This window comes from Pseudopipra pipra, chromosome 2 (assembly GCF_036250125.1).
Source record: "Pseudopipra pipra isolate bDixPip1 chromosome 2, bDixPip1.hap1, whole genome shotgun sequence".
In the NCBI taxonomy this organism is placed as follows: domain Eukaryota; kingdom Metazoa; phylum Chordata; class Aves; order Passeriformes; family Pipridae; genus Pseudopipra; species Pseudopipra pipra.
The window spans coordinates 27,985,348-28,009,895 of NC_087550.1; the positions used below are offsets into that span (position 1 = coordinate 27,985,348).

The window sequence follows — 24,548 nt, forward strand, 5'->3', positions numbered from 1 at the left end:
GATGACAGGTCATGAGTAGCAAGGAGGGCAGCTGACTTGGACACAAAGTAAAATGGCTAAAGGGTCTGGGTCACTGGGCTTCTTCAGCACCCTGACTGATGCATTTCCAGGAAGCAATATCCCTTGTCCTGCAATATGAACAACAGATGGGAGTCAGCTACATTTTTCAGAAGCTAATTCAGATTTCCCAGCTGAGGTAGAACATGAGTAGCCACTATCCAGGCTCTCCTCCAGGCTTTGTACTGCATTATAGTATGAAGGCAGCAACGGAAGAAGATCCACTTGAGTCTCCTGGCGTCCAGTCGTGCTTTTTGTGAGAGATTTCATTCTCCTAGGAAAAGAGACTGGGTTCCCTCCACATAGTTTCCAGCAGGATTTTCTCAGTCCTACAGTATGATATTCGTGGCTCTACCTGGTAGTGTCCCATCTTTCATGCTGAAAGATAGAGATAACACATATTGCTTTGATTTTCCCCCAGGGCTTCCTTTTGCTTCACCAGAATGGCTCCTTGCAGCCACTCTGCTCCTACAAGGTAAAAATGAATAAAGATATTGAAAATCGGCCTCCTTGGGACTCGAAGGAATGGAAGCATGTACATAGACATGTTCTTGCTGCTGTGGTATCACTGGTTATTTGGGACAGATGTCACTGTTTCCTGGTAAGTTACATCAGCAGCAAGGCAGAAGGCGTTCAACGGCCCATTAGATTAGTTTGCAAATCCTTGATGGCTTTTTAATAATGACCCTCTTTAGAGATCACCACCTCTGCCTCAAGGGAGTCCATGCAACCTGCATAAATATCTCCCTGTTGAAGACAACAGTGGTGCAATGTGTAACCTCACACTTAAACATATAGCAACATCCACGATGCTGTTCCTTGACCATTTGTTGAGAAGGAACAAGATTCAGGATGGGAGAGGTTCCAGGCGTGGAGAAAAACATACAGCAATTGACAGGACTTTATCATATGGACTTTACTGTTATTATGTGGTTTCTTTGTATCCACACTACACAGTGCACAGGCTGGGCATGCTCGGGCTTGCACCAAGTTTGCCTGCTCCCTGCTTCCCCGCTCCCCTCTCTGATAGGCTGCAGATGCTGCAGAGAGGAGACAGTTACCATTCACCCTCTCCTTCCCCGGTTCCTCCCACGTTCCTCCCCCTTTGCCTGTGTCCCTACCCCGATTTGTTCCCCCGTTTGTCTGTCTCATGCTCCACCCCATGTTCTAGCCCTTTCCCCGCCTAAACCCATAAAACCTCTGGACACCTCAATAAAATATTCTAGTTGCACCTCCACCTTGTCTCCTGACCCGTCCGTGCTGTGTCACGGCCCCATCCCCCCTCGGACCATGGCAGTTTGTGCTGCTAGTTTTAATGTAGAAAAATACGAGCAGAGGTAGATAATCCAGAAACAGTCCTGAAATAATCACTGGCTTCTATCTTGCAGCAGAAGAAAAATACAATTGCTCATACGGGTACACAAAAGAATTAAACTGATCAAAGGTCTATCAAGTAGTTCAAAAACATGTATAATTTGTTACACTTGGAATCCATACCAGATAGGGAGAGACTTTTTTTCCCATCAGAGTAGCAGTGTGTTGAAAAAAAAGTTTGTTCTGTTTTAAAACATTGTGTGTACTACAGATCGTTATCACATTCCTACCTGGGCAGATAATAGATGTAGTTGGTAAAGAAGCATTTCCAATTTGGTGCCATAAAAAATGATTCATGTTTACTCAAAGGTTGTTCAGTAGCAATAAAAAGCAATCATGCATTCAGCTTGTGAAGATGTATTATACAGAAGCACAGCCCAGAACAACAGGGCAGTTCCCATTTCATAAGAGAAGAAACCTAGTGACAGGGATCTTTTCGGTATAAAGCTCCTTGGATTTAGAATGTTGTTAGAGGTGAAGTAAATATTATGAATCAAAACTTCCAGAAAGGATTTGTAGTGCCTGACGGAAGATCTTCCACCCTAATGCAAGACTTGGGATTTCAGAAGACAAATTATCCCATAATTGCTGAGCCTGAATGGGAGTGAGGGCAATAACCATCAGTGTCAAAACCAGTTCCATCAGGTGTGACTCATCTTGATAGGTCAATACATGGAAATATCCAGAAAGCTGTGGATGAGCAAAATGCTCAGAAGACTCTTGCATGATAGAAACTTGAGACAGGAGTGTATATAATCACCTAAATTATCAAGAGGAGTTGCTTTTGCAAACTGCACTAATAATTCCATGCCAATATCTTCTGTTACAGTGAACCATGCCTGAGGAAAAAGGTACCATTTATGACTGACAATCTGAGTCAAGATGGTCCCTTTAGTGATCCAGTTCATGCACATACTGGGGAAAAAAAAAAAAGCACAGAAGCTGGGAAGAGGTAAGTAATAAAAAAAACCCAACAAAAAACCTTGAAGAGTTAGCAAATTCTGATCTTCTTCTAATGGAGATCGAAACTGGAGCTGAGCTGGCAACAGGAGATTTGTTGTTTGCATTGTTTCTAAAGTATTTGGGGAATCAAGTGGTAATTGTGTATGTAGTAATGTTAAAAATTAATTTTTGGTTCCTTTGTGCATTGGCAATCAATTTGCAGCACATCTGTGTGACCATGGGAACACAGGGACTTTTACAAAGCCACAGCCAAAGCATGATATTCGCATGACTGAAGCTACTGGAAGTCACCTCAGGGCTGATCCGTGCTCTGAGGTGCCCCACAACAGCAGATAGCACACGACAGCCTGAGCAGCTTACTGGCGTGAGAAAGAGGGAAAGGGGAATTGCTTGGATCATGGTTGTCATGGCCACTGGAAATGGTGAAAGAGCCAGTAAGCGTCTTATTAATTCTTTTTTAAAAAAACACAATATATGGGTAAAGTCTTCTGAAAAATAAATATACATTAAATGTGCATGTGTATGTAGAGATACGTAGATATACGATGTATATCATGTCTACATGTAAAAATGAAACATACAATACATGCACTCACACCCTAATTATCTGCTATTCATGTCCAAAACAGCAAAGGCCAAAAGTTCTCCAAAACAACATTGTGATGGAAATTGTTAGCCATGACAAAATTCTGAAAAAATTGCTTTAGACTGTCATTCAGATACAGCAAATCAGTCCAGGTGTTTGAATTTTTATTATTTCTCAAGTCAAAAGGAACCAAAACATGTAAGTTACCTTTGTCTCCCACCAGCAAAAAGGACTGTGTTTCTGAATTAATTTTCTTCAAAAAAGACAGTTTAAAATCCTTTTAAATACAGTGGAAATCAGACAATGCCTAACTAAGTGCTACCAAATTTGGCTGTAGTTGCTTTGTGGCTACTGTTAATTTAAATGAGTATAAAAGGGGCATTTTCAGGGGCAAAATAATTTTTGTCATTCCAATAAGATAGAGTCACAATTCCAGTAAGAGAGAGGCAGTTTTCGAGGATTAGTCTGTTTGAGTAATTTCAGGAAATTATGATAATGTAAATCAAACAAGTTGCTCTCTGTGAAGTGACTGGATTATAGCTCTATAGATTACACTGGTAATTGCAAGCACCGATGCTGCATAATTGTTAGTATACAGGTCTGTCTGAATGCATAAAACACACAAGTGGCACAAGTCAGAGGAGCTCACATCCCTCCACTAAATGACATCTCCTACTGGCACTGTCCAAGATGGAATACAGAGCTGCATGGACCATCAGTCCAACCCAGAAGGACACTTGTAATCATAAAATCGTAGAATGGTTTGAGTTGGAAGGAACCTTAAAGATCATCTGGTTCCAAACCTCCTGCCATGGGCAGGGACACTGTCCACTAGACCAGGTGGCTCTAAGCCCCATCCAACCTGGCCTTGAACTCTTCCAGGGATGGGCCATCCACAGTTTCTCCAGGCAATGTCTTCCAGTGCCTCACCACTCTCACAGTGAAGAATTTCTTCCTAATATATAATCTAAACCTACCTTCTTTCAGTTTGAAGCCATTCCCTCATGTCCTATCACTACATGTCCTTATAAAAAGTCCCTCCCCAGCTCTCTTGTACCCACTTTAGGTTCTAGAAGGCTGCAATAAGATCTCCCTGCAACCTTTACTTCTCCAAGCTGAACAACTCCACCTCTCTCCTCTCAGCCTGCCTTCATAGGAGAGGTACTCCAGCTCTCCGATCATCTTCGCGGCCTCCTCAGGACTCATTCCAATAGGACCACATTCTTCCCACGTAGGTGGCCTCAGAGCTGGATGTCGTAATGCTCTGAGGAAGCTGCTTTGCAATAGGCATTTGATACAGTATCAGCTCATTCCCCTCACCCTCCCACTTTTTGCAACTTTCATCTTTGATGAAAGTTCAAAAACGAGTTACTGGAGTTAAAACTAAGTTTTGAACTACAGGAGAAACAATGCTTTTGCTTTGCATTGGTTTTTTTTGTCAGAGAATGGAGCTAGCGGAAAGCTCCGAGTTGTGGCTGTAGGCTTCTAACAAGCACCTGTCACAAGGCTGTTCCTGGCACACTGTCACTTAACTGTTGGCCTCAAAAGTGTATGGCTTGCCCTTTTCAAGCATGGTATTTTGCAACACGAAGAGGTGAAAGTGGCTGCGTATTTTGAGTCACTAACCAAACCACAGCAAACTCCAATAAGGATCGAAATTCAGTGAGAGAACACTCTGAACACGGACTTTTCTGGAGGAGGTATCCAGAAAGGAAAGAAATAAGTGAAAACTTCAGAGAGAGCTAGTTTGAAAGAAAATCACTGGGAGAAAAGATCGGTAAAGACCTTTCATGGTTATAATGATAGGGGGGTGTTAGAGACTTTTGGTCACATTTGGCTATGGGTGTTCATTTCCATGGACCGAGGGAGGCTTTGGGTAATGCCGGGAGGCCTTGATTTCCCAGGCATAGATCAGCAAAACAAGTTTCCCCTCATGGCTGGGCCGAGTAGTTCTGGATACGAAAGATTGCTTTAGTTAAGGAACCAGCAAAGGCGATGCGGTAACTCGTGTATCACCGAGTCGCCCCTAGCCTTCTCTGTCCCAGCCCCATCCCCTTTGCAGATCTCACTCAAAACTCTCGGCTTTGCCCTTGGAAAGCACAATTGGGCCATGAAAGCCACGCAGGAGCTCTCACCGCCGGTCGAGTCCCGCCGCTCCTGCGGGGGACGTGGGGGGGTTCCCGCCTGGCTGGCACTGCCGGCGGCTGCCCCGGAGACCGGCGCTGCCAACTTTCTTTCTGCATCGCCTCAGCTCGCTGGGACGCCGCGTCCCCGCCGGAGGGGGTGGGAGGAGGAGGAGGTTCGGGCTGCTCGGCAGCCGTACCTGGTCGGGGCTGGTCTCCCCTCGGGGGACACTGGGGGGGCCCCGCTGCCCGCCCGCAGCGCGGCGGCCGCGCCTTGACCCCCGCCGGCACCGCCAAGGTCACTGCCCAGACGTGTCCCCGGTCCCCCGGCCGCCGACACTTGAGAGTTTCAAGAGGCTTTTCTTCCCCGGGAGCGGCGCCCAGGGGAAGGGGCAGGAGGGGGCAGGCAGGAGGGACAGGCAGGAGGGACAGGCAGGAGGGCGGGGAGAGGCTGGCAGGGCAGGAGCCGGGCGGGGTGCTGGCTCCAACTGGAAAGGAACCGGTCCCAGCCCAGCCGGGGAGGCTGCGGGAGAGCCGGCAGCGCTCAGGGAGAGCATATCGGCCCCGGCCCCAGTCCCGGCCCCGGCCCGAGCAGCCGCCGCCTGCCATGGGCACCGCGTCCCGCGTCAGTGCCGCGGCCCCGGCGGGGCGGGCGGGGGGCGCAGCCGCGGGAGGGACGCGGGGGCTGCTCGGTGGCGGAGGATCTACCCCGTGTCACATATGGGAGGGGGACCTACAGCCTGGGATGGGGGTCAGAGAGGAGGGGGTGAAAGCACCGAGGTTTGGGGAAGATGGTGATGCAGAACCAGCCGGAGCCACGGTCTTACAGGGCGACCCCCTAATTCTGAGTTTGTGCTGCAGGGTGGGTCTGTGAAGGCAGGGAAGATGCCAGAAGGGGAGAAAACGAGACAATGTAAGCAAGAAGAGGAGCAGCCGCAGAAAGAAGAGGAGCGGGAGGGTCTCATCGAATTCTACAGTTCCTACCAAGAGCTATTCCAGTTCTTCTGCATCAACACAACCATCCATGGGGCTATTCGCCTGGTGTGCTCCAAAAAGAATAAGATGAAGACAGCTTTCTGGTCTGTTCTCTTCTTTCTCACCTTCGGCTTAATGTACTGGCAGTTTGGGATCCTCTACAGGGAGTACTTCAGCTACCCTGTCAACCTCAACCTCAACCTGAACTCTGACAGGCTGACTTTCCCAGCCGTGACACTGTGCACCCTCAATCCATACAGGTAAGAAATAGACTTCCAGAGCTGTTGACTGCCTTGACTTTAACAGGTGTAGGATAAAAGCATGTACTCTTTTTCTCCTCATGGTCCTTGAGGGGCCATTTCTGTAGTGGTGCCTGTGGAAAGAACACCTTTCACAGGCCTTTGCTGCTGCAGGGCATTCACAATAAGGCATGTTAGTTTAGGCAGCTCTACTTGGTGGTGTATGTTAGCAGCCTGCAATATAAACTGCCACGGGGCTAAAGCAGATTTACTTCACTCCTACAGGGATGATAGCCTCCAGCAAAGGGTGAGATTTACAGCTGGTGGCAGGAATGTCCGGAATCACCCCAGCAAACTTTGCTGCATGTCTAATTCAGAGCTGTTTATGTGCATCCAGCCCTAAACCTGCAAGTCCTCTCTCCCCCCTGTGTAGATACAGCGCCATCCGAAAGAAGCTGGATGAGCTGGACCAAATCACCCATCAGACACTGCTAGACCTTTATGACTACAACATGTCTCTGCCACGAAGTGACTGGTCCACCCTGTCTACACAAAAGCGTAGCTCAAGGAGCCTGCTCCATCATGTCCAGCGCCACCCTTTGCGGAGGCAGAAGAGGGATAACTTAGTCAACTTGCCAGAAAACAGTCCCTCAGTGGACAAGAATGACTGGAAAATTGGCTTTGTTCTGGTGAGATCCCTAGGTATCCTGTGCCCTACCCACTCCAGTCTCTGCCTAGCTACTTCTATCTTGTTAGACCCTTGCCCACCCTATGTAGAAGTCTGATTAATCTGCACTGGCTTTTGTTAATGACAGATAGAAGTAGAGCTGAATCCTTCACCCAATGCAATCCTACTCCACAAGACCTGTCCCTATCCACGCAGGCCCCAAGGAGACTTGTCGATGTTACTGTCCATCTTTTCCTAGGTACAGCAGGGAAACTTTGTCCTTCCTGAAGGCTACATCAGCCTTGCAGTTGCCTTTGGAGAGCAGTTTATCAGCATTGCCCAATAATTCAAAGGGGTAAAGTATTTGATGGTCCTGGGTCACTTGAAATGCAATCATGGTTGCATTTGCTCCTAGGTAGCAGCTTCCTCACCCTAGGGTATCTGTGTTTGCATTTAAAAAGACACTGAAGGACTGAAGCTAATCACTTGCCAGTTAACTGGAGTTCCCACAGGATCACAAAAGTTTTTCTGGACACACCCTGAGGGAAGGGCTCCCCACTCAAGAATTTAAAGCTCCTGGTTTTATACCAGGCAGAATTTATGGGCAGATCATCTTGCACACCTCACTGCGACTTTCTGCTTCCTGGGTTTTACTCAGCCTTGCTTATTCATCCAGTGTTTCCCTTCCACCAATGAACTGCCCTGGGTTTGCTCTTTTACATCCTGCTGATGACCTTTTGGTCAAGTGCAGGAGTCCTGTGGAGCTGTTTCACTCCGTCAGCCATCTCCTGCCTGTGCTGAGGGAGAACAGCTCTTCCACAGGCACAGCCTCGCCTCCTGGACAAGACTTCTCTGACACGGCTGGTTTTTTCCTTCTCAACAGTGCAGTGAAAACAACAAGGACTGTTTCCATCAGGCGTACTCCTCAGGAGTGGATGCCGTGCGGGAATGGTACAGCTTTCACTATATCAATATCCTGGCACAGGTGCCTGATGCAAAAGACCTGGATGAGTCTGACTTCGAGAATTTCATCTATGCTTGCCGCTTCAATGACGCAACATGTGACAAGGCGTAAGTAGTGGAAATATCCCACAGAGTCTTCCTGAAAACACTCCGTTTTGTGCCTGGGTTTGAGGGGAATCAAGGAACCCATATTAAAGAACCTCTTTTCCAAGGTGGGTTCGTTCCTTGTTCACTTCCCATTGTCTCAAATGATCTTTCTTGAGTCTCTTCTGTGGGTTGTGTGTATCAGGGCCACAGTTTCTGTAATCTGAAACTATGAACCTCAAAGGACGGTTTTGCCTTTTCCTGAGTTTCACACAAATGAACCAGTTACCCACTGGTACAAACACCAGAGTGGGTGCCAATGTACAGTGTAAAAGTATTTTTATTTTACTAGCTACAGTAGTAACAGTGGTACATATCAGCCCACATACAGGAAGAGGAGAGGAGAGAGTTGATACAAAAAGACAGTAAAAAAATATTCTACTTTTGTCCTGCTATTATTGGTCAAAAAAGATGTAGTAGAGGTAGTGGAATGACATCCATCAGCAAGGGAGAAAAAGGGGTTGAAAGAGCTATTCTTCAGTATTAGGAAGAGAATACAATCTTTGCTAGTACAGCTAAAACCAATTTGGGCCCTCAAGAGCAGTATGAAAAACGTGGTGTAAAAACCTGTCCAGCTCCAGGACATTTTTTACGGTACATTTTAATTGCTTTTCCCTGTTCAGGTGAGTTTACACAACAAATACTGCCCATCTGCTGTAAGCCCCTCTCCCTGCTGATAGAAAACAGAGTTGTTTCTTTTATAAAGCCCTTCCTCTTGGTCTTGCAGTCCTTCTCACACCGTGTGAATGTTTCTGTTCCCCTCTCAGGAATTATACCCACTTCCACCATCCCTTGTATGGGAACTGCTATACCTTTAATGACAACAGCAGCAGCCTATGGACATCCTCAATGCCTGGGATCAATAATGGTGGGTGAGAGACACTCTTTGATGAGTAAGGAGTATCACTTATCTCTGCTTTCCTTAGGAGTTATGGGCATCCTGCTGTGCTTAATACTGGTACTGGCAGATTACAGCCCTGCTCTGTCTCGCCCAAGCTGTTTTTGCCCATGTGGGGACAGCTGTCTTGAGGACATGGCTGTCCCTCACTGCTGCCCACTGAACTCTCTCTCCCCCATCAGTGCCTGATCCTTATATTGCTCTCTCTGGATTTGTGCTGGCCCTTCCTGAAATGTTGAGCCACAGTGCTGCGCTCCTGAGAGCCTGGTCTTCACCTCCTCCTTCTCTGTTTCCCTCTTTCCAGCAGCTGACCTGCTTGTGTTCCTAAACTCCATGAAACCTCTTGAGGCCAAATCTTCAGGCTTTTCTTCCATCCAATTCCAAATCTCTCCATGAAATCTCTCTCAATTCCCAGTTCTGCTTTTCCTAAGCTACAGTGATGAAATTCAGCTTTCTCTGGCCTCTTCTGGAGCCTCCAGCTTTGCCTCTGGCTTCCCTCCAGCCACCCTCTATTGCTGCCAAGCTTCGATGCCACCGTGTTTGATGTCTACCCTGTTTGATGTCTATCTCTTCCTTTATCTCTTACAGATTCACTTCTAACCACTGTGCTCTCCCTACTCTCCTGCACCACAGCCAGCCATGACCTCCCTTGCTCTCTGACATTTCCTCAGGTCTCTCTCTGGTGGTGCGCACCGAACAGAATGATTTCATCCCTCTGTTGTCCACGGTGACAGGAGCCAGGGTCATGGTCCATGATCAGAATGAGCCAGCCTTCATGGATGATGGGGGTTTCAACGTGCGTCCTGGTATCGAGACCTCCATCAGCATGAGAAAGGTAAGGAAGCAGCAGGGGTAAGAGCTGTGGATGTGAGGTTATGGGGAGGTTTAACTTGGTGAATAGATACAGATGGGTTGTCATAGACCCAATGTGTGTTTAAGGGAGGGGATTAATCACATGGAGTGGAGGGAGAGGAAGAGCAGCTTAATGGACAAGAAGCATTTGGCTGCGCTTTATCAGTGAACAAAGAAATGGAGGCATCCTGAGAAAAGCAAAAAGAGTAGATACTGATAGCTGAGCAGTGTGTGGCATGGAAGCTTAGGAAGAGGACAGCAAAGTGCCAGTTGTTCTACACAATGACAGTTTGCTATTCCAGGAGATGACTGTGCGTCTTGGGGGCAGTTACAGTGACTGCACAGAGGATGGCAGTGACGTGCCAGTGCAAAATCTGTTCTCATCCCGCTACACGGAACAGGTAACTGTCACCAGTCCTGTGATAGCTTGTTTCTCTACTTTCCCGAAATATTTTAGTTCCCTAAGGGCCATGCTTGTTCATGGGCTCTGTTAATAGTATGATGTGATACAGGTTGCAGTGGGTTTGGTTTCCTTGCTGAGCCTTTTCCACCTCACGTGCCTCCCAGGTCTGCATTCGCTCCTGCTTTCAGCTGAACATGGTTGAGCGCTGTGGCTGTGCCTATTACTTCTACCCCTTACCTGAAGGAGCAGAGTACTGTGACTATACAAAGCACGTATCTTGGGGTAAGTGGACAGGAGGAACAGTAAAGCTCGTGCCCATCTGAACCTGTTAGGTGCACCCCATGTCCCAGTACATCTTACTGTCTTCAATGAGCTTCCTAGGGGGAGCACCCAAAAGACACTCTCCTCTTAGATTGTCAGTCCCTTGGAGCTTGTGGAAGGAAACCTTCTCTGGATTCCCCTTACTGTCACATATCACCTTTTATATAAAGATACTGTGAGCTTACCTGGATTTACTTTCTCTGCTGTTCAGGCTACTGCTATTACAAACTCCTGGCTGAATTCAAAGCTGATGTGCTGGGCTGTTTCCACAAATGTCGGAAACCTTGCAAGTAAGTTTGATCATCAGTCGGGAAGACTGAAAACTTTTTATTTCTAGAAGTGTTGGAAAGCATTCGCTGGCCAGGGCAAAAGCTTGAGTCAATAACTAAGCTGCCACCCAAAATGGTATATCTCCCATCACGATGCCAAAATGACCAAGGAACGTCAGGGTCAGCTTAGGGGTGAGCTCCCAAGGATTGTGCATTCTGCACAGTGGGAAGTGAGCAGAACTTCAGCATGGAAGGGAATCTCCAGGTGTGCCTGGAAATGGCAAGACCTGGCCTTGTGGCTCCTACAGCTTCAACAGCTAACACAGTCTCTTGTCTTCCAGAATGACAGAATACCAGCTGTCAGCTGGATACTCCCGCTGGCCTTCTGCTGTCTCAGAGGTAAGGAGATAGTGTCCTGGCTCCTCAGCACTGCTCCCGCCTCTGGTTTAGTCCTTCCTCAATGGTACTAAACCTACAGGATGTGACTGTGATCATGTAACACAATTTATTGCACTTTCATTTCAGGACTGGGTTTTTTACGTGCTTTCACAACAGAACAAATACAACATCACATCCAAGAGGTGAGAGCCCCTAAACAGAGATTGTGTCCACACCAGAAACCATCCCAGTGGAGTGTGTGTGTTAGGAATGTCAGAGTTAAGAATAAATCAATGATGGGAAGAGATCAGGCATGGAACCTGTGGACAAGGCCAGTGGATTTGAGTCCAAGTAGATATATTCTGAGACTTCAACAAGGATTGGGGATCCAAGTGAAAAATTTGAAAGGGGTCAGATGCTGGTATGAAAACAGTAAGCCCCAGGCACCTGCCATGTAGTCTGGAATCACAGAACGTGCTCATGGAACAGTGGGAAGGAGAGCTGGGCAGAAGCTTTTGCCACCAACATTGGGTTTCACAGTGCAGTCTCAGAAGTGTGCTGTAAGTACCAAAGATTACATTCAGTGCAGAATGAGGGAACTGCAGAGATGAGAAAAGGCCTCTGGGTGGTATGTGTGGGAGAAGGATGGGGGCAAAAGGAGACAGAGAAGAAAATTACACTTGGTGAATGAGGTGAAGAAATGCAAGGATTGAGGAGTTGGGGTTACTGAGCCTCATCTTTCATTTACAGGAACGGAGTTGCCAAAGTGAATATCTTTTTTAAGGAGTGGAACTACAAGACCAATGGGGAGTCTCCAGCCTTCACGGTACATACTTTATTACCATGTCTTCTCTAGCCACCCATTCCCCCACGATGCCATGTGTTTGTTCCAGCACCACAGGGGCACTGCTAGTGGGAAAAGGCAGGGAGGCAAAAGTCTTGAATGAGGGCTGTCCTCACTGCTCTTTCTCCATCTCTTGCAGGTAGTGACTCTTCTGTCCCAGCTTGGGAACCAGTGGAGTCTCTGGTTCGGATCCTCTGTCCTTTCTGTGATAGAACTTGCAGAGCTGATTCTGGATTTAATTGCCATCACCTTTATCTTGGCCTTCCGCTGGTTCCGTTCCCAGCAGAAGCTCTCTCCACCGGGACCCTCTCCAAACAGTCATGATAACACTGCTTTCCAGGATGAGACACCAGGTCTCAGTGCTCCACATCGCTTCACTGTTGAGGCTGTAGTGACCACTCTGCCATCCTATAACAGCCTGGAACCACGTGGGCCAAGCAGGGATGGTGAGGTGGGACACGACTGAGGCAGCAGCTTATTCCACCGTTCAGATGGGTGGCAATTGGAGCAAAGGCTGCACACTTTGCTGTGGGACCTGTGTTTCCTTCCTTCTTGGGTGCTGCACCTGAATCATAGCAGAAGACTGCTCTGTGGTTGGCCTGGGTTCATTGCTTTCACTACAATAGGTGAATTACTCAGTCTCATAAAATACTATTGCTCTGGGGATCACCAGGGATGAGAGTTGATCTAGTCTATGTATGGGGGAGATGTCCTCTTGATTTCCTTACACTCTGTGCATGTGCACACCTACACATGCGTGCATGCTTGCTTTTCCCCGCAACAAGGATGCTGCCACTGTTCTGGTCTGTCGTTAATTAAAGAGGTTTGGCAGGTGTGACTGGCCTCCTCTGTGGTATGACAAGGGACAGGAATGGAGCCTCAGCTGGGGTACTAAGGTTGGAAACTGGTTGCTCTTTCCTTGTTGCTAATATCTGACTGTGATCCCAAGACTGTGCCACTCACCCCCTTCTCCCTCAGAGAAAAGGCTACTTGAGACAACAGCCACTGGCATAATCTCAACCATTACAATGCACAATTCTCTGGAGAGGTGGTTGATGCTTGCTGCCACTCCCAGGTCTGGGACAAAACACCTCTGGCAGAGCCAGGTTTCCCTTTTCAAGCTGCCTGTGTTGCACTTGTAGATCTATAGGGGTGTATAGCCTCCTTTCCTTGTGATGCACCATACACGTGTACATCCAGCGATTTAAATGTTTGCCAACAGGTCTAGGACAAATTGATCTCTACACCTGCTTAGCCCTCCCTGCTTTCATGAGGGAAACAAAGAGAGTTTGGCAGGATTACATACACCCTCAGAAAATCCCAAACAGTACCTCTGCTACCATGGGATCCCACAAAAATCAGAAGAGCACAGGTCCTGCAGTGCCTGTTCTGCTTGACCCGACCCTTATCTGGTCCACCCACAGAGACTCTGCTGAGGCTCTTCTTCCTAAGTGAAGCACAGGAGCAGTATTGCAGGCTTTAGTCAAAAATCCATCCAGTTAAAGCCTTATTCTATTCGATCGGACCACATAGGCAAAGATGGTCCTCCTTTCGGAAACTAATTTGAGGACCTTTGCATAAGAGAACACATCTTATTTCTTGCAGTAAGCTTGCCATACTCTTTTCTTACAAATATTCAGACTTCTGATGCAATGGTGTTTACACAGCACTTTATGGGGTATCAAGAGAGCAAGGGTGATGTCCTTAACAAACAGGATTATCCACTTCACAAGACACAAACACAGATACCAGAATTTAAGCATATAGTTTAGGCAAAGACCTGTGGTACCATGCACCCAATCACATTGCAAAGAGCAGCTTTTGAATTTAAAAACTAGTTAATCATAACAAAAGAAAAACTTAAGTTATTTTAAAAATTAAGGTAGATACACTGCCCTTGGGAAGTTGGAGGGGTTTACTGCAGTCTATAAACTGTTGCCTAATTTTTCCCTTTGAGATGCTAAACACATGCTGATTGTATTGCTCTTGCCTCAATTACATAAACACACTTTTCAGTTCCCAGCAGAGAGTGATTTTATTCTTCTTCACATATACAAACTCTATATTCTTTATCGCACAGATATTCATGGTTTTTCAAATTTTATCCCAGTGCTCAGCTGATGACCCTGGTTTGAAAATGAAGATGATGTCTTTCTGCTGGGAATAGAAGCAAACAATTCAGGGGGTGTCCTTCAGCAAGGGTGGCAGCCCAGCAGGGGGGAGAGTCCTGCAACAGGCACTTAGAGGTATGGGAACATGTATTCCTCTTTGGAGGCTGCCCCTGGAAAAAATCAGGGCATCTGCAAACATGAAAAAAGTCCATTTTCTGTGTTTGTGGGTAATTTTAAATGAAGAAAAAGGGGTAATTAAAGAATGAAATCTCTAAGTTGCCTTGATGAAGGGACTTTCATATTCTGTAAAAACACTGCCCAAGAAGCAGAGCTAAAAGCTAGGTTTAGTTCCTAAAAGTAACTTTGGTCACAATTAAAACAAGAATGGCAGATAGAGAAGTAAAGGAGAAAGAGCAGGTGTAACACCTAAAACAGTCTCTGTATATCATAAATGTATGATGATTCATATAGTGAGCATGATCTTTCCTGAATATCCAAAGAGTAAGACACGATTCTTCACATCACATGGTACCTTCTAATAACCATAAAATTGATGAGACCCGCTGCATCACACACAGTGATCACAGTGGGTGATTAAAAAAGATTAATCAGAGGCATAAACTAAGTTCTCTTCATCATAAAGAAATATAGCTGCTGTAGAAGGTGGTGAAGTATTCCGTGGGAGAAGCTTGCATTATATTCTCTCACTTCTGTAGAAGTGTTAAAATAAGGAGAAAAAAAAAAAAGAAAATGAGCTTTGACTGATGAACTCAAAGTAATGGCACCATTCTGGATAGCTGTAAATCCAGATTTAAAAGCCTATACAAACATGAAGAAGATGTTATACAGGTTGGTAAGTAGATTAGCCCTCCCTTTCCTGAGAATCAGTGCAAAAATTGCCATCTTGAGAGAAATCAGGTGATCCTCCCAGGAATATCCCTACACTTTTTGTAGGCTGACAAGACCACAAATTATCAGCTCAACAGACGTAGAGTGAGCTTGGTCTGGCTGAAAACAAGAGGCGAGTCCAGCAGTGCTGGAGTGAGAGTGCAGAAAATGGGAGTGTTTCACCAAGAATGTGAAAAAGCAGAGAAAAAGGAAGAAAGTGCACATTTAGAGGGACCTGCAGGTCAGCAAAAGACAAATTAAAGGTTTGAGCTGGGGTGGATTTGCACCAGAGGAGAAAGCTGAGGGGATGTAAATGCGCAGTAGTCTTAGATATGCTAGAGGCATAGCACAGTTATTTGGAGGGCATGGAAAACACACAAAGAGCACCTGAAGGTCACAGGACACTGAAGAAGAGCGAGTTGTGTCTTTTTGGACTGGAAGCACCTGTTGTGCAGGAAGAAGGCAGAGAAGTAGAAATACAAGTGCCTGAAGGGGAAAGGAAAGTGCAGAAGAAGAGAAAACATTTTGTGGATAAGTTGGAGTATTAGAGTGGTTTGTTTTGCAGGAGTAAGCAGCACAGAAGTCGGTAGTTCCATGTATTTAAGAGCAAGAAAGAGGAATGTTTATATGGTGGAGAAATTACAGAGGAAGAAGAGGGATGAGAGTTTACAGCTTAAAAAAACAATAGAATATTTAAGTGTTTGATACAGCTGAAATACAAGGAAAGAGAGGTGGGCTCTTTTGGATATGAAACAACCTGCAGAGATGGGGTATAAAGGGCCCCAGCACCTGTGGGACTGTGGAGTTGACAGACATTTGCAAGTTGATTGAGTGTTAAGAGCATTTGGAAATCATGTGCTAGCAGAGAAAAGGGATACAGTGTCTGGGAAATGTAGGGATACTGAAGTTTCTGAGGACTCCAACTGTGAGATCAGATGACTTCAGAGGATCTGAGAACCTCTAAGGAAATTTGGAGTGTAGTGAGATTGGGGGAATGGAAAGAAGTACTGGGAGAAAGGAAAGAATGGGTCAGACCCTCCATGAAGGAGGAAAACTAAGCACAGGATGGTTAAGAAGGCAGGAAACACAGAGATAGAGGCATAGCCAGGCATACCCAGCTATCTGCTGAAAACTTGTCCCTCCAGAATGAAATAGTCACAATTTGACAGATATCAAAACTACTGTTTTTCCATAAAAATTAAGGTAATAGAGGAAATGCATGGAAGTACAACATAAGTGTCTAAGAAAACTAGGGAAAAAAATGAAAAAATGATCACTTGGAAAAGTAACCAGTACATTTAGAAGAACTAAACTCTGCTTGCTGGGGGGTTTAGGGAAGCTGGACAGATAGGTGCAAGGTTTGCCTTCATAGACTGAGGTCAAAACAAGAATGAATTTGAGGAAAGGGTTACCAGGCTCTTTGGACAGGTTCATTAAAAGCTAAGGGGTGGAGATGGAGTACATCAAGGAATGAAAAGGGTAGCAGTGCTGTTGGTGAAAGGACAGAGGGGAACCACGGAGATCAGGAACATACCAGAGAGATGTCTGTGTTCAGTCTTGCAGTTCTTTGTACTTACCAATGTGCAATATTTAAAAGAGGCTTTTGAGCACAAGAGAGGAAAGTACCTTCAGCTTTCAAGTGCATGCTTAAAAGCAATGAACTAAAAAAAAGCTTTTTTGGAGATTACAACAATTTATTTAAAAAAATAGTACAAAGTCTTTTGGAAAAGAAGCCTGGCAGGAAAGAACATGAAAGGTAAGTGTCACTTTGGCCTCTGAAGAAATCATTTAGTGGGTCTGTGCACTGAAGGAAAGGATGTTATGGGCCTGGTCATATTTGAGCAAGTAAGGATGTTCTCAATAGGTGCTGCACTCTATCTCTGGCAAAAAAATAGGTCAAAGATTATCAGAAGTATGAAGGCTGAAGTATCCAACAGTCACAGCTGAGTTGCCTATTTGTAAAACCTATATCTTTATCTATTACATCTCAGAGAGTAATTATTTGCTAAGAGGTCAGAACAAAGATAAAACCTCTATACCTCCCCATTATTGCTTCTCTTCACCAAGTTAAGGCTTCCGACCCCAGTGGATACATCAGAGCAGGGACCTCTGTCCCTTCACAGGAAAGCTAAGTCCATTAAACAAATGTTGATGCTACATTTCTACTCTGAAGAAAAATCTGTCTTCCCCACTATCATTTGGTTACGTTCCAGCTGAGACTACAAACCCCACCACTGATGAGAACTTGCAGCCTTGCTTTGATCAGTGCCCAGAGACCTCAGGAGAGGCCAGAGCAATGCTTTAGGCATCTAGAAATATGAAGGTTTAAGGCATATCCATTTAAGAGCAGTATAGCTGAGGCTTTTCTTCCACCAAATCTAAAGACATCAGGATGAAAGAGTTGATATGGGAGCTGCATGTTGCAGAGAATAGTTTGAGTTGGAAGGGACCTTAGAGATCATCTTAGTTTCAACCCTGTGCCATGGGCAGGGACACCTTCCACTAGACCAGGTTGCTCAAAGCTCCAGCCAACCTGGCTTGAACACTGCCAGGGATGGGGCATCCACAACTTCTCTGGGCAATCTGTTCCAGTTCAAAGGCACATTAAACATGTTTCATGTTTAAAGGTAGAGCTTGAATTTTTAATTAGACCTATGAAGAATCATTCTCCCAAAGCCTTGGCCTTGCTTTTACAGCACATTTAAAACCATGTTTTGTCCAGGTTAACAGACTCTGCAGGAGCAGCAGAAATGCTGATATGTTAAAGGATGGCACCTCAGAAGATGAGCTCCCAGCAGAGCATGGCATTTCCAACACCTACTATAGGATTTACGGTTAAACATGCAACTCTTTGCAAGCATCCACAACATGACTCATGAGCTGGGCTCAACCCTGGGGCAACTTTCAGCAGTATGTTCAGCTCCAGCTCTGTGTTCCAGCTGGCCAGCTTTGGAAAATGAGCATTCAAGTCCCCAGGTTTGGCTAGAGACTTTGAGACTGCACAGTGAACAGTCTAAAAATGCATCTGTCCTAAGAAACATTTTCCCTATCCCCCTATATGAATGAGGCTGGGAACTGACAGGAAGACAACACACAAATTGGCAGGAATTGTAGCATGACTAGTTTGTTCAGGTTGTGCAGGCCAGAACTGAGTGAAATTTTAGACTGTACATGCTGCTTTAATCCACCAGCCAGTCCAGACATCCTCCTTCCACAGGAAAGCTTTCATCTTTGAAGAATTAGTCTAGCTGCCTTGCTCCAAATTCACCATTTTGAATTGTTCTGGTGTGTTCATTGTTCTGGTACGATTTTGGTGATGTTTAAGACTGGACAAAGATTGATCATAAGGGAACTCCAGGCTACAGGGAATACTGTTTCACAGCCTAACCTTTGTAGCAGTAGAGGTCGATAAGGGCACAAACACCTCATTTTAAAATAAGTCCGCATGGGACAAAGATCTGTCATTTCTTTTTAATGAGTTTCAAGTGTTTCAATGAGTTTTATTGTTTCAAGTGAAGCAAAACAATGGGGCACTTACCTTTATTCCAGTCATGCTCTAAGATATGCTGTGAACAGGATGCTATTCTTGGAGTTCATTTGGATCTTGAACTTATATTCCAACACCAATGGAGAATTGTTTTCTGGGCTTAAGGATCTGAGGTTATTGAAAGCCAAAGACAACACAGCCTGAGAGCTAGAGCTGTCACTAACACACTCGAATGCATAGGAAGGTAGTCCCCTGAATAGGACACAGCAGCTGGATGTTTGGTGGCTGGAAGTAGAGTTAGCTTGGGCAGACTATTACTCCAGAGCTGCTGGTTCGTACATTTTGTTACAGACTTACCAGAGTCAGTCCAGCACAACTGGAACTACCATAATTTTTCAATGGAAAACCAGCCACTGCTTTGAGGGCCAGAACTTCAGGTATGTGTATGCTATGGAAGTGACAAAAAAAAAAAAAAAAAAAAAAAAAAAAGACATTCCAAAACCAGTTTGGCATCCCAGCCCCTCCCCACTCACTGACAGACCAGACAGACTCAGTAAGGTGGTGAATTGTGTTTCTTAGAGACCATTAAAAGTACATGAGCTGATTTCTAGAACATGCCAGAGGAGATTACAGTTGTGTTTATAAATTAAATAAATAAACTGCACGTGCATAAGTGGCTGTAATGCAGCGGGCAGCAGAGTCCCTCGCTTTTACTCAGAGGGCCTTGGTGATTTGTTTTGCCCATGCACAGAGACAAAGGAGGGGAAAGGGAGCACAGGAGGAGGCAACACACAACATCTAAGAGAAAGAAATGAAAGAGACAGCCTAGGGGGAACCTCAGCCCCCAGAGAGACAGGAGGAATGGGACACCAAAGGCTTGTTTAGAAGAGTTCGAGAGAATTGCTGGTCTGGGGGCCTCAAGCTTGTATGCCTACCCCCTAAAATGACAGCAGTAAGTAGCACAAGCAGGCCCTGGCTCCTCTTCAGTAGACGCACTTCCGACCATCCATCACATCTCAGTTCCACAGGGAATTAGGGAAGTGCTCAGGGGACGTGGGCTGCTTCACTCCAGATCTTCATCTCTGCCCTCCCCCAAGGTGGATAGGAATGGAATTGCAGGGAGATGAACTTGAGCAAATGAAATGCTGGGGCATGGAAGTGAGCATGCAAAACCTAACCCCTTGCCAGATGCCCTGTGAGGAAGAAAGGGGCTTCCCCAGCACACCAAATGAAACAAAAAACATCTGCTCCTCCCATCTTTTGTACTTTGCTCCCATCTAGGAACTCTGGTGATGTTCCCCCTATCTCCTCTCATGTCTAAACAGATTCCAGTGTATTCTAGAACAGAAGCAGAGCTTTCTAAATTAAAGGAGCACCCTCTTTCCAGTCTAGATTACAGGCTACAGCTCAGATTTAAAAAAAAAAAAAAAAAAAAAAAAAAGACAAGATATACATTCCTTGGAAGACTCTACAGAAACAGGGCAGTTCATTTAATGCCATGTCTGACAACACACTGAAGCAATTCACAGCTCTTGTTACTTTTGATGGAGAAGAACAAGGGGATTCCTTACAGAATGACAGAGCATTCCACACTGCAAGTTCACTTACAGCAGAGACCACCCTGGATCTAAATTCAGGAGAATCCATAGCAAGTAGGAGCATTTCGGCTTGATAGATCTCTAGAGACCTAAGTTGCCAAACATCTGCTGTCACTTTGCAATATCCACGCCTAAAGCAGCATTTCCCTTTGAATCCCTAGGTAACCATTTCAAGTATTTTCCTACTCCTGCTAAAAGTTAGTGTTTTGTGGCAGCAGAAATGGAACAGATACTCTTGATCAGAAAGCTGTGCAGCTCATTCAGTTTCATCTGGAATATCACCAGTCCCCTTCACCTCCATTTGCTACAGCAGTGAGCTTCCTTTGACATCCAACCCAGTAACACAAAAGCAAACACCCATTCCCATTCTGCCCCAAAGTCTTCCTTCAAGAAAGCTACAAGATAGTAGAAAGCTACAGGGTCCTGGCTTGTGTGTGCATAGATGAAAGGAGTATTTGACAACTCCCACCAGACTAATTATTGTTCTTTTGTTCTTTCTGGAGAGAGACTTTACTCTTACACATGCCTTTTAGATAATAACAATGCTCCTTTCACTTAACTGTGTTTAGCCTGTTGCACTTGACTGAGGTAATCATGTAGGCTCGCCTTTATAAAACTTGAAATGGCCATGTTCAGACATCAAGTCATCTGAAAATAAGGACAGGCAGAATAAATCATTTAAGTGCTCATCTCTCCATGGCTAGAGAAATCTACATCACTATGTCTAGCTTAGTCAGATGGCTCACAGTCACTGGCTATCACTAACTAGCCTTTATCTCAGAAACTCAATGAAAAGCTCAAGTCATGCTGCCACTCTTTTTAGGCAGAACACTAAAGAATCTCACATGCTGAAGTCCTTCATCCCCAAAGGCACTGCGTTAAGGCATTCTTATTTTGCAAGAGTTCACACAGGCACTATTTGACAAGCTCACAGCTGAAAATAAACCCCCAAAATTCCCTGCAGAAGAGCAGAAGCATATAGCTACCCACTCCTCCTTATTTCCCTTTCCTCTAAACATAGAGGACCCTCCCTAAAGCTGCAGCAACTGTTGAAAAGTCTAGCAATGTTTGGTAAGCAGCTCAGAGTCCTATACAGAAGACAGATTAAAAACAATAAAGAAATCAATGAAGAAGCTAGGTGAAAGGGAAGGAAAGGGAAGAGAAGGGAAGGAAATAAAAGATTTGGAGGCAAGAATAGACAGGCAAGGTGATAGGGGACAGTAGGTTGCAGACTGAAGGAGCTACATTTAAGTAAAAAAGTAGACTGGAGACAAAGCGATAGGGAAAAAAAAAGGAAAGAACAAAAGGGCAAGTTATACCAAAGGTCCCTCAGAGACCTCCAAACTACCCACCAGGGAAGGGACTTGCCAACCCACCCACTCCAGGGAAAAGGCCCCTCATACTTACAAGTTTATCTGACTTTGCAGGCAGAATTTCCCATTTCTACAATGATGGCATCCCCAATTCTTTCTATTACTATGTAAAGTATGCTATTTCTGCAATAAGTGAGGGAATTCCAGCACTTCCACCTCCCTTCCCCAAGGACTGAAGTTAACACTTATGCAACTAAGACCCTTGAGATCTCAAACCAAAAAGGAAAAATTAAAGTAGTCTAGAGCTGGTGTTTCTTCACCCTTGAGCCTGAGCTTTTTGGTACTTACTTCCAATCACCACCACAATAATGGCACCAATCACTCCCATCATGATCATCATCTAGAGAAAAAGATTGTCAAAGAGTAATACTCAGAACAGATGGACAAGTTCACATCCTCCCTGATGGCCAGGGAAAGTAAGCGAGACCCTGAAGGCATGGCAGCCAAGGCCTCAAAGTCTTTCCACAGTGAAAGAATCTTAAGCATTTGAAATGGTCATTAAGCCCCAAGTATACTTGCAAAGTCCTGCAGGAGAGGAATAACCCAGTTTCCCCTCTGCTGAAGGAGATCACGGCACTAGGAAACTCACCTTACAGTTCTTCCACCAGTACTTCCTTTTGAGTTTTGCTGCACTACTTTCAAATATTGAGGCACCGGCCTGAAGTGCATCTGCCCGGTCATCTAGCTCTGACAGTTTCTGGTCTCGTTCCAGCACCTTGTCTACATTTACACACATTATATCAACCACCTGCAGAAGGAAGAATAGTAGCAGCAGTTGTATTGGTAAAGACGGTTAAAAAAATAAGAAGTCGGCCAATAACTAACGTTTAAACCAGGTCTTCAGCCCCCCATTCTCACCTGCTTTTAAAAGCTCTCAAATCCAGCAGCAAGCCAAAGCCACTCTCCTCGCGAGAGGAATGATATGCTCACTCCCCGGCAACTGCAAAATTAACTTAGGAGCTTCCTGTTGCTGCCCCAGTGAGGCACAAAGGCGCTACTGCACGGCAGCAGCCAAGCTGCAGGCACTGATCCCGGGAAGCCAGGCAAGGATCCCCCCACATCCCACCGCACACACACTGTTCCCTTCAAGCAGCAGGCAGGGATTAAGAGCTGTCCTGGATGCCGTATAGCTTTATTTCCATAAGAGATGCACGATATGAAGTACTTAAAAAAAAAAAAATCTAACTGGCCTGCTCTTTGGAAGTCATATCTAGAATTAAGCAGCTTTTAAACAAAAACCAGTCTCTCCTTCAGCCTCTTTATAGGTTTACGTATTAATGCATTTCTGGCATTGGTGCGACACGAAGAGCCACCCCCGCACCCACAGACACCTGTCAAGAACATCGCTGCTGCAGAGCAGCGGGAGAAGAGTCCAGGCATCCTATGGGGAAGCCAGCAGGGCTGAGCTACTGACCTCCTGCACCTGGGCCTGGGTCTGCTGCAGGCGGCGATTACTGCTCAGATTAGGGGGAGCCCCAGGGGGGCCTGCACCGGGGGCTCCCCCTTCAGGAGCTCCTCCTTCGGGGGCTCCCCCTTCGGGGGCCCCGGGAGCAGGCTGCGGAGCTGGGTCAGACCTAGGGAGAGACATACATGGGCAAAGGGGCCGCTCGAGAGACAGCTCCCCAGATCTACACGAAGCCCCGCGGGCCCGCACCTTCCCTGGATCCCTCGGACCGGGAGCAGGTGGCCTCGTTGGAGAGCCCGGAGCAGCGACAAGCCCAGGGGGGCTGCGGGGATCGGTCGCGGCAGTGCAGGGGGGCCACACGGAGGTGACCGGGACACGGGGAAGGAAGGGGGAGGAACGGGAAGGGGGAGACAGCGCAGGGGCACCCCATGGGGACGCGGCAGCCCCCGGGCTGGGTGCAGCGGTGGCCGCCGGCCAGGTTGGCACCGGCCGGGAGGGGGACGCGACAGCTCCGCGCATCGCCAGCGGGGCACGGCCCACGCACCCACCCACCCGCAGCCGGCAGGAGCGCAGGACCGCCCGGGGGCGGTGCGGGCAGCCCTGCCTGCGGCTGCTGCAATGCGCCACTCGGCCCCACCGCCGCCGGCCGGGACCCGGCTCTGCGCTGACCCCGCTCCCTCGCGCTCCAGCCACCGCCCCCGCGCCGCGCCCGCCGCAGCCTGCGGCCAGTCTGTCGGTCGGACACTCACATGGCCGGGCCGGACCGACACCCCGCGGGATGGACACACAGCTAGAGCTCCTCACCGACAGCCAGGGAACCCCGCCACTCGCACTTATTGCCGGCCGGGCCCCGCCCACAGAGCCAGCAGCCAACCAAAAGTTGTCCCGCCGGGAGTGGTAGATCGGCCCCGCCCCTGGGCTCCTCCTCAGCCAATCAGCGCTCCGCGATTGCGATTCCACTCGGCTACGCCCCCGGACTGCCGCGGGGACAAGCCCCGCCCCCCAGTGATTCCCATGCGGGCCGCCCAATGGGAGCGGGGCCAGTGCCCCGCCCCCCGTGCTGGCCCCGCCCCACCCCTGCGGAACCGGGGGTGACTCGGCCCCCATCCTGATCCCCATCCCGATCCAGGGCTCTCCCGTGGCCAGGCGCTGCACTTTCCGGCCCCGCCAGCCCTGAGCGGGTCCGCCGCACTCCGTGTCGGTCACGCAGAGCCTGAACGTGGTTATCCGCCCCGTCCGGTTTTTCCCTTGGAGTCCATCCCAGTGGGTGCCGTAGCGGTGGGGACTGCGGAGTGCTTCCGTAATTCCACCTCCGCAGTGTGTCTGTTGGCTTTGGGGAAGCCGCTGCCCTTGCAATTAAGAGATGGTGTCGCTGGCCCACTTCCACCATACAGCACAGCATGAAAGGGAACCTGAACAAGTCCCGTTTGAGCTTCTGCAGCCTGCTGGGGGAAATGAGGCTCCTGCAGCAGCCCCGCAAACAGCAACGTGCTTGCATTTTTTCCCCTCTGCAGATCTGGAGAAGCCTGATGGATCAGACGGGAAGATTCTTCAATTCAGGACACAAAAGGAGGCAGGAGCATATTGGAACAAGAAGTCTCTTCACAGAGCATTTGGTGTGGTGAGTAGG

The 24,548-nt window shown here is 47.1% G+C and overlaps 2 protein-coding genes across 9 annotated transcripts; one reads left to right on the plus strand and one right to left on the minus strand.

Annotated features, from left to right (window-relative positions):
• Positions 1–2,361: 2,361 nt before the first annotated feature.
• Positions 2,362–12,891, plus strand: SCNN1A (sodium channel epithelial 1 subunit alpha). Of its 3 annotated transcripts, none has more exons than XM_064644580.1 (13): positions 2,362–2,383; positions 5,965–6,338; positions 6,751–7,006; positions 7,868–8,055; positions 8,859–8,959; positions 9,661–9,824; positions 10,144–10,242; positions 10,409–10,526; positions 10,777–10,855; positions 11,176–11,233; positions 11,360–11,415; positions 11,963–12,038; positions 12,196–12,891. In XM_064644580.1, exons 2-13 carry the CDS (start codon positions 5,989–5,991, stop codon positions 12,520–12,522), a joined length of 1,872 nt encoding a protein of 623 aa, XP_064500650.1. In that variant the 5' UTR covers positions 2,362–2,383; positions 5,965–5,988; the 3' UTR covers positions 12,523–12,891. The 3 variants fall into 3 exon arrangements, with proteins under 3 accessions (XP_064500650.1, XP_064500649.1, XP_064500648.1); XM_064644579.1 differs by lacking the exon at positions 2,362–2,383 and adding an exon at positions 5,318–5,401; XM_064644578.1 differs by lacking the exon at positions 2,362–2,383 and adding an exon at positions 5,528–5,728.
• VAMP1 (vesicle associated membrane protein 1) lies at positions 8,354–23,783 on the minus strand. 6 transcript variants are annotated; one of them, XM_064644595.1, is made up of 6 exons: positions 23,668–23,783; positions 22,928–23,087; positions 22,103–22,261; positions 21,802–21,853; positions 18,900–18,990; positions 8,354–9,848 (listed from the first exon to the last, which is right to left on the minus strand). In XM_064644595.1, coding segments are annotated over exons 1-5 (426 nt in total). In that variant the 5' UTR covers positions 23,670–23,783; the 3' UTR covers positions 8,354–9,848; positions 18,900–18,937. The 6 variants fall into 6 exon arrangements, with proteins under 6 accessions (XP_064500665.1, XP_064500666.1, XP_064500664.1 ...); XM_064644596.1 differs by lacking the exon at positions 8,354–9,848 and adding an exon at positions 12,954–13,503; XM_064644594.1 differs by lacking the exon at positions 8,354–9,848 and adding an exon at positions 12,954–14,337.
• Between the last annotated feature and the right edge of the window lie 765 nt (positions 23,784–24,548).

Bases quoted from the DNA above. Each gene is read 5' to 3' on its own strand.
- SCNN1A (XM_064644578.1), top strand. The intron at 8,056-8,858 runs GTAAGTAGTGGA...TTCCCCTCTCAG, and splicing joins GACGCAACATGTGACAAGGC to GAATTATACCCACTTCCACC. The intron at 10,527-10,776 runs GTAAGTGGACAG...TCTGCTGTTCAG, and splicing joins TACAAAGCACGTATCTTGGG to GCTACTGCTATTACAAACTC.
- VAMP1 (XM_064644598.1), bottom strand. The intron at 22,262-22,927 runs GTCAGTAGCTCA...TTCCTTCTGCAG, and splicing joins CCCAGGCCCAGGTGCAGGAG to GTGGTTGATATAATGTGTGT. The intron at 20,789-21,801 runs GTAAGTACCAAA...CCTTATTTTCAG, and splicing joins TATTGTGGTGGTGATTGGAA to ATGACTTGATGTCTGAACAT.